Source organism: Lycium ferocissimum, chromosome 4 (genome assembly GCF_029784015.1).
Source record: "Lycium ferocissimum isolate CSIRO_LF1 chromosome 4, AGI_CSIRO_Lferr_CH_V1, whole genome shotgun sequence".
NCBI lineage: Eukaryota > Viridiplantae > Streptophyta > Magnoliopsida > Solanales > Solanaceae > Lycium > Lycium ferocissimum.
In genome coordinates, this window is record NC_081345.1 from 59,790,851 (window position 1) to 59,800,608 (window position 9,758).

Below are 9,758 nucleotides of genomic sequence, written 5' to 3' on the forward strand. Positions count from 1 at the left end.
CTTGGTTTACGCTTCCATTTACGGTCCATAAATTTTGTACGGACCTTAAATTCTAGCGTAAATCAAGAATAGAAAGATCCCTTTTCTTTCCCACAACCTACGCTTCCATCTACGGTCCGTAAAAGTTTTATGGGCCGTAGATTCTGGCGTAGATTGATTCCATGCATTCTACAGTTTCTCCACTTCAGCCATTCTCTAGCCTTGGTGAATCCCAGCACACAACAAAACATCAAAACAATCTAAGAACAAAATTTTTGCAAAAAGTAAACATGGGTTGCCTCCCCAGCAGCGCTTGGTTTAACATCGCAGCACGACGGAGGTACCGTTTTACTCCGAGTCAGGAGTGTATCCATGCTTCAACCGGTGTATGTCCACGATCTTATATCCATCCATGCACCAATGGTAGTGCTTCACCCTTTGGCCATTCACTCTAAATGTTCGAGTCCCATCCATGCTTTTCAATTCCATCGAGCCATTGGGTGAAACACTCAGCAATTTGAAAGGTTCGGACCACCTGGATTTCAACTTGCCCGAAAACAGCTTTAGCCGAGAATTGAATTCCACCTCTCTGGTGGCTTTACTTAAAAAAAAAAAAAAAGCTTCAGGCGAGAATTATACAACAGAACATAATCGCCCTTCTGAAAGTCCCGCTTGAGAATCTTGACATCATGATAGTACTTCATCTTCTCCTTGTACAAATGGGCACTTTCATAGGCATGGAATCGGGATTCGACCATTTTATTCATCTGAAACAACCTCGGCAGTTTCTTCCCCGTCCATGTTCGAAACCTTCTTGAGCCCACAAGGCTTTATGTTCGAGTTCAACTGGCAGATGGCATGCCTTGCCAAAAACCAGCTTATAAAGAGACGTCCCAATGGGCATTTTAAATACAGTTATGTATGCCCAAAGAGCATCATCAAGTTTTCTAACCCAGTTGGTTCTGTTGACATTGACCGTCTTGGCTAAAATACTCTTTAACTCTTGATTAGAGACTTCCATCTGACTACTCATTTGTGGATGATAAGGAGTGGCCACCCGATGATGAACACTATACTTCTCAAGAAGTGTTGCAAACACCTTGTTGTAGAAGTGCGAACCACCATCACTAATAATCGCTCGTGGGGTGCCAAATCGGGTGAATATATTCTTCTTGAGAAAGTTAACGACACTCTTCCCTTCATTATTGGGTAAAGCCACCTTTCTACCCACTTCAAGACATAATCAACAGCCACTAGAATATATTTCATGCCACCAGAACTCACAAAGGGCCGCATGAAGTCAATTCCTCACACATCAAAGAGCTCAACTTCCATCACATGGTTCATAGGCATCTCATGCCTCTTAGAAATAGCCCCTTGGCGTTGGCAGTCATCACAGGACTTAACCATCAAGTTATCATCGTGATACAGAGTCGGCCAGTAGTACCCACATTCAAGCACTTTCGCTGCAGTCCGGTTTCCACTATGGTGACCCCTAACTGGGGAGTCATGACACACCTTCAAAATATCTATCACTTCAGATTCTGGGACACACCGCCTAATGATGTTGTCGGCGCATGTCCGAAATAAATATGGCTCATCCCAGTACTACTGACGGGAATCCCATAAGAATTTCTTCTTTTGGTATGCTTTGATTTCCTCTAGAATAACGCCCGTCACCAAAAAGTTGGCGATGTACTGCTAGAACCCTCTGATCTGGGAAAGCATCATCAATATCTAAGAGATGGTCAGCAACCTGATTTTCAGTCCCCTTTCGATCTTTTACCTCAAAATCGAACTCTTGCAACAGCAGGACCCTTCGAATCAACCGTGGCTTTACTTCTTTCGTCGCCATCAGATACCTTAAAGCAGCATGATTAGTATAAACCACATCTTTGGACCCCAGCAGATAGGCCCTGAACTTCTCAAACGTAAAGACTATAGCAAGCAGCTCTTACTCAGTAACAGTGTAATTCATCTGCGCCCTATTGAGTGTTCTGCTGGCATAGTAAATTGAGTGCATGATCTTATTGTGCCTCTGACCAAGCACAGCACCAATAGCGAACCCACTTGCATCACACGTCAACTCAAAAGGGAGTGACCAATCTGGTGCAACAATAATAAGAGCAAAAGTATGGCGCTCCTTCAATTCATCAAATTCCTTTCGGCACTTTTCATCAAACTCAAACTTAGCCTCTTTTTCAAGAAGCTTGCACATAGGATTCACGATCTTGGAGAAATCTTTAATAAAACGCCTATAGAACCCAGCATGTCCCAAGAAACTCTGGACACCTTTAACTGAGATGGGTGGAGAAAGCTTTGCAATCACATCAAGTTTAGCCTGATCGACTTCAATCCCCTTTTCAGAGATTTTATGACCGAGAACAATCCCTTCCTTTACCATGAAATGGCACTTCTCCTAATTCAGCACAAGATTGGTCTCCTCTCATCTTTTCAGAACTCGACCCAGATGGTCAAGACAATCATCAAAAGAATCACCAACCATGAAAAAAATCATCCATGAAGACCTCCAAGAAGTCCTCAACCATATAGGAGAAAATCGACATCATGCACCTCTGAAATGTCGATAGTGCATTGCAAAGAACAAAGGGCATCCTGCTGAAAGCGAACATCCCATAAGGACAAGTGAATGTCGTCGTCTCTGGTCTTCAAGAGCAATAATTATTTGATTATAGCCAGAATACCCATCTAGGAAGAAATAGTAAGGCCATCCAGCCATCCGATCAAGCATCTGATCAATAAAGGGCATGTGGAAATGGTCCTTGTGCTGGAAGAATTCAGCTTCCTATAATCCATGCAAACACGCCACCCAGTAACAGTACGAGTCGGAATTAACTTGTTTTTAGCATTAGGCACCACCGTGATACCTCGCTTCTTTGGAACGCATTATACCAAGCTTACCCACTTGCCGTCTGTTATCGGATATACAACTCCAGCATCTAACCATTTAATTATCTCCTTTTTCACCACCTCTTGCATAGGTGGATTCAATCTCCACTGGTGCTCAACACTTGGCGAACTATCTTCCTCAAGCTGAATTTTGTGCTTGCATATGCCAAAGGGAATCCCCTGAATATCTGCGATAGTCCAGCCTATAGCACGCCTGTACTCTCTCAATATCTCCAACAATTTCTTTGTCTGCTCTTCATTCAAAGAATGCAGACACAATAACAGGCAAAGTGTTATCTGGGCCAAGAAACTCGTACCTTAGATGTGCAGGCAGTTGCTTAAGCTCAAGCTTAGGTGGCTCAACAATGGATGGTTTTGCTGGAGGAGTCGTTCTTATTTCAAGATCAAGATCTAGCTTTTCAGGGTGGTAAGAATAAGAACCTAACCCCACAAGTGAATTCACAGTCTCCATATAGCCCTCCATGGCATCAGCATCCAAATTTACTAGAATAGTAGCAAGAGCTTCTCCCAAACATTCTTCTTCCATTTTGAATTCCACAGCTTCATCAATAACATCAAAAGAATCAATCACTGAAATGATTTCGTAAGCACTTGGTAACTTCATCCCCTTACTTGCCTGGAAAGCCACCTCTTCATCATTAACTCAGAATTTTATTTCATTCTTTTCTAAATCCATAAGAGCCCTTCCTATAGTAAGGAAAGGTCTCCCCAGAATAATGAGAATATCACGATCAATAACACAGTCAAGAATCACAAAATCTGCGAGCAATAGAAAATCATCAACCCGAACAAGAACATCATCAACCACGCCAACTGGCCTCTTAATAGATCTGTCAGCCATCTGTAATCGCATAGTCATCGGCCTAAGCATCCCTAATCCCGATTGCTTATAAATAGCAAGTGGCATTTGATTTATACTAGCCCCATTATCACAGAGAGCACGAGCAAAATCATGACGCCCGATAGAACAAGAAATGGTGAATGCCCCAGGATCTCCCTTCTTTTGGACTGTTGTTGTCAAAATAATAGAACTCACAGTGTGAGTCAAACTCACAGTTTCATGTTGCACAGACCTCTTCTTAGTAAGCAAGTCTTTCAAATACTTTGAAAATCCAGGCATCTCCTTGACAGCATCCAAGAATGGAAAGTTCAATGACAACTGCTTTAGTTGATCATAAAATATCTGAAACTTAGCATCTTCCGTCTTCTTCACCAACCTTTGAGGAAAGGGAGGTTTAGATTTGAAAAGCTAAGTCAAAGAGCAGAGAGCCCCCTTTATAGTCTGCTTGCTCTTGTCGTCAGTCATCTTCAAACCTTCTAGAATATCAGCAACTTCTTCCACAATTGGAATTTTTATGGGAACCTCTTCAGCAATAATTGGTGCATCAGATTGCACCTCTTCTTCTTCAACAACTGGCTTGAGATCTATCACCTTCTTTTTAGCACCTTAGAGTATTTTAACACTCCGAGTACTGATAGCATAAACACGGTCTACATCACCTCCCCCATTCTTCGGATTCGGAATAGTGTCACTAGGAAGTCCTCCCTTTTGAGGAGGGTCTTGATCTCTGGAAATATCACGCATCTGTGACTCAAGCTTCTAAATGGAAGCCGTATGAGATCCCATTATTTCAGTCAGCCTAGATAAAGTCTTCTCAGCCTTGGTTTGATTTGCCAACACCTTCTCAAGCATAGCCTCTAACCGCAAACTACCTTGCTCATTTGATTGCCCCTTTGGTGGAATATATGGATTGGAACTCTTATTTTTAAAATTATTGTGTTGTCATAGTTCCCTTGGTTCGAGCCACCATAATTATTATTGTAGTTCCCCTGGTCGTTGTTGTAAGTACCTTGTCCCTGCTTAGGTCTCCATTGATTTTGATTCTGATAACCCCCTTGGTAGTTTTGCCTTTGGTAACCCCCTTGAGAGTTGTTCACATAGTTAGCATCTTCAATCTGCATAGAAGGTCGCTCTAGATATGGAACCTCTTGAACTTGCTATATCCCCTTAGGCATACCTTGAGCTTCTTCACAAACATTCACCTTCTTAGTCTCCTTCTCGTCAAACCTCTTGGTCAGCAAAGAAATATTTATTGCAAGCTGAGCCAACGTTTGTTTTGTCTCATGATTCTCTTTCACCATAATGTGGATCATTATATCCCCATGCAGTAGACTATCAGCATTACCCGAGTGCCATGCCTGATTGTGTGTAGTCAATCTGTCAAGCATATTAGAGATTCGGGTGTAAGTTTTGTCCATGAAACACCCACCAGCTGCATTGTATGCGACTGATTGTGTTTTATAGGATGCAGCCCTGTATAGAATTTCTCCATCAATATATTCTCTGGAAAAACATGATTTGAAGACTTCTACAATATTCTTTAAATCTCTCCCAAGCTTCATATAGTTGCTCCCCTGGCATTGTTTGAACTCGTAAATTTTGTCACGAATTTCAGCCTTCTTGCTCGGGGGATACCACTTCTTGAGAAATCACCTCTGCCCATGAAGGTATAGAATTCTGGGGAAGCTTTTCAAACCACACTCTTGCATCTCCAGCTAAAGAATATTTGAAGAGTCTTAGATGAATTGCATCTTCTGAAATGTTATTTTGAATATGATGAGCACATACATCCACCGAGTTCTGCAAATGTTGATGAGGATCATTATCGGTGGAGTTCCAAAAATAGCCCTGAAGTTTGAGCAACTGGTAAAGCGAGGAATCAATTTTTACACTTGTAGCTCTAACCCAAGGATGAACAATAGCAGATGAATAGTCCTCCCTGTCTATCAGATCAGCAAATACATTCTCATCCTCTGCTACAATCGGGGAGTCTTTTTGACCACCTTGGTTACCATTTTCTCCTCATGTATTACGAATCATGATCACCCGGTTCACAAGGAATAGCAAACAAGGTGTGATGGAATAAGAAAAAGACTTTAAGCAAAGTAGTAACTATTTAGTAATTTCAAAACCGTATTCCCCGGCAACGATGCTAAAATTTAATATGCTCAAATTACACCTATTAAATGATGTAAAGTGGACAATATCAAATATAGTAACCCAACTAGGTTGGGATCGAATCCCACAGGGAATATGGTGTGAAAAAGTTACTAAAATCGTAGAATACTTTCTTTAGGTCTAATGTTATAATGACCCGCTTGGTCGTTATTACATTTTTGACCATTTTGCCCCATTTGACCCATCCTCAAGCCCTAATAGTACTATTTTGACCCGCGGGGACAGGTGGTACAGTTCCCTAGTCATTTAGGTGAGTCTTGACGTGACTTTGGAAAAAATTAGCTTTTAAGTGAAAACCGTTTGACTCAGAATTGACTTTTGGGTAAACGGACCTTTTTCAGAATTTTATCAATTTCACAAGGTCCAGATGATCATTTATGATTGATTGGTGGGTTTGGTTCGGTTCCCAATGCACTCGGGTATGTTATAGGACTAGTGTTGAAAAGTTGGTTTTAGGGTTTTAGGAGTTGACTTGGTCAACGAGACCCCCGTTGGGAAATCTGAGGCCACGAGTGAGTTCGTAGCATATTTTTATGTATATTTGCATATCTTGTTTGTGTGTATAGGGCCTCGGGTGATAATCGAATTTCGGAATGAGTTTGTGCAACTTGAATTATTTTCTGATTTCTGGTGTACAGCAATAGCGGCACCGTTATAGCAGTGGCCACGCCACGCCGCAAAAGCGGCTAAGTGCATTTTCTGGGTAACCACTGTAGCAGTGGCGTGAGCGCTGAAGCGAGACCGTTATAGTTGTCCCGTGATCGCAAAAGCGGTTGACGGGCAGCCTCTTCATTTAATGACTTAATAAAACCCCAACCCTTATGTCATTATTCTATTCTCATAACCTTAAGCTTGGGAGGCAAATTTAGGAGTTTTGGGGAAGATTCTTTATTGAGGTAATTCTCTTGGCCTTATATTTCATCAATTATTACTTCTAATCATGATTCTAATGCTAGAAATCTATAGAATCAAAGAGGGATTAGATGGGTTTTCATGAAAGTTTCTTAAAAAGGGTTTAGACTTCCTAAGTTGATTATGTTGATGAAATTGGTTGAGTTAGTCATAGAATCTGATGTATCTAATGTTGTTGAGCTTATATCTACCATTGTTAGAGACTAATTCTTGAATTGAAAAGCTAGGGTTTATACTCAAAATTGGAGGTTTTGCCTAGAATCCGAATTTGAGTAATCCATGAGTTCTTCTAGCTTATAATTGATGGGAATTGATCACCTAGAATATTAATTTCATGTTGAGACCTATAGATTCCTAATTTCATCTCTTTAGTTCATAAACCCCATTCCATAGGTTGGGATTTGGGTCTTGAATAGTAGTAAGGTTGAATGATGTTTCTTCTTGATTCTAATTTCATGATTCGGATATGATTAGACTTCCATTATCTCGAGGCTCAAAGGAATATAAAGACTAAGGTTTGACTGTTGGAGACTTTTCTGTTCGGCTCTCCAGGTAGGTTACGGTTTACCTTATGGTGACACTTCGATTAGCAAAGCGTATGTTTAGATGATATTGTCGAAGAATGCATGTAAATCTTTCGGTATGAAGTTGGTTTGGATATTATCTTAGGTTGGGCCTTGTTGTATGATTTGGGGGCTAGCCACCCCGTGTATTGTTGACGTATCTTGATCTTTTTACTTATTGGTTTGTTGCCACGTTGAGACATTGGGTATTTGTGACTAGTGATATATCATGACTATGATATTGCGGTATTTTACTTAATGGATATTGAGATGAGATTGTGATTTCATTGTGGCTTATTGTGTAGCCTTCTTATTGATATTACTTGTGTGCCCTGTGCGGTACTGTTTGGGATTGAATTGGTTGTTGATATTACATTGCATCGTATTTATAATCATTTCCATGATACATTGATATTGCATGGTTATGGTACGGATGATGATAAGTGAGAGAGTGTAGCCTCCGAGGTCTCTGTCCGAGAGCGTAAAAGAAAAATGAGAGTCCGTGATCCGAGGTCATTTATCGGAGCGGGCTGAGTGTACGTTGCCTAAGGTTTCTTATTGGGAATGACTGAATGTACATTGCCTGAGGTTTTTTGCCGAGAACGACTGAGTGTACGATGCCCAAGGTTTCTTGCCAGGATCGAGAGAGTGTTTGTGATCCGAGGTCATTTTTCGGAGCGAGTGGTACATGAACTTTGCGGGTCCCCCATGGGTTATGCTATCGAGATGTGATGTTCCATCATCGGAGTACATGTGTACGGTGCATATGCATTGCATTCATCATACATATATTATTGCATTGCATTGTACCTTTTAGTGTCTGGTGATATGTTATGATACTACTATGATATACTGGTTTGGAATGATTATACTGAGACTTGGCACAGTGGGCTTAGATGCTATATCATAGGTGATGACTTGTTGTGAGATGATTGTGCTGTACTGGTTCGGATTGATTATACTGAGACTTGGCACAGTTAGGTTTAGATGCTATAACATAGGTGATGACTTGTACTGTGGATATGGATTCGTGTTGGCTTGTACTAGTTGGTTCATGTGTTTATCTTGCTTTGTTGTCTTTATATTCGTTAGCTAGTCTTAGTCGGCCTATGATACCTACCAGTACTTGTTGTTTGTACTGACCTGCACTTGCTGCATTCTTTTATGAATGCAGAGTACCAGGTGGGATCGACTTCTACTCCTCGTGGCTGATATTCGAGGATTGTTGATTCGAGTCTTTCAGGATGAGAATAGGACGTTCGCTACCCGAAGACTCTTCCTTTTATTATGTCTTTATTTCCATCTCGAGACATGAATTTGAGACTATTTATGTATTACTATTATTCAGACTTGTAGTATTTAGTTAGATGCTCTTGTATGACCAGACCAGATACTGGGGTGTTTTTCATTTACTTCCGCATTTTCTTATATTATTATCGTGAGACTTACGTTATTCTATCTTCTTTCGCTTTATTTATGTTTTATGATTGTTGGAATAAGGGTTCGCTTATGGAGGTAGAAAAGGTAGGTGCCCGCACGACTTAGTGAAAATGGGTCATGACAAATGTCGTATTCCGTTGGTTTTGTAGAAGATTGGTTGTTTATGACCAATTGCTACTAATTGCTTTGGATTTTAATATATGGTAAAAGAAACCAAGGTTGTGTCTTCCTTTAGATAAAGTGTATGCTATGGTAATTGATCAAGATATACGTCTAATGGATCATTATTAGAATGCACTTAACCTCTACTTGAATCCCTAATGTTTCCCAACGAAAAGATTATTTCTCTTTATGATTTTCCATAATATAAAAGAGTGTATATGAAGAACGGTTAATTCATGCTAAGTAAATTCTTCTTATTCCTAAGTGAATTTATTAAACAGGGGTTAAAGCCTTGAGTTCTTGTTATTTATTCCTACCAAACCCTACGCACTTTCCCAAGTTAAGCAAAGTTTATGGCTGTAATCAATGTCTACGACCATCAATTATGAATTAAGAACAAAGAATAAATAAACTCTAACAATCCATTATGTGTATATCAATCCCAATTCCCAATCACAAAACACCCATCCTAGGTTTCACAACCTTAGTAGAGAAATTAGCTACTCATAGTGGAAGAAAAACAAGAAGAGATAATAGAAATCATAATGCTTACTTTCGATTGATTGGAACTGAAATAAAATAACTGCAATTGTTTGTTCTCCAAAAAGACATCAAAAACTATGAGTAATCAATGCTAAGGAATTAAAACTGAAATCTGGTAAAGAATAGTCAACAAAAACCCTACATCAAGTATTTATAATGGTCCAAGTCATGGAAAATAAGTTGACAAAATTTCCCCCGTCGGATCATTA

At 40.2% G+C, this 9,758-nt stretch overlaps 1 protein-coding gene across 1 annotated transcript; it reads right to left on the reverse strand.

Annotated features, from left to right (window-relative positions):
- Positions 1 to 3,553: 3,553 nt before the first annotated feature.
- On the reverse strand, positions 3,554 to 6,114 carry LOC132054244 (uncharacterized). Its single transcript, XM_059446288.1, has 7 exons — positions 6,039 to 6,114; positions 5,387 to 5,769; positions 4,954 to 5,325; positions 4,624 to 4,866; positions 4,411 to 4,510; positions 4,274 to 4,356; positions 3,554 to 4,159 (listed from the first exon to the last, which is right to left on the reverse strand). Exons 1-7 carry the CDS (start codon positions 6,112 to 6,114, stop codon positions 3,554 to 3,556), a joined length of 1,863 nt encoding a protein of 620 aa, XP_059302271.1.
- Between the last annotated feature and the right edge of the window lie 3,644 nt (positions 6,115 to 9,758).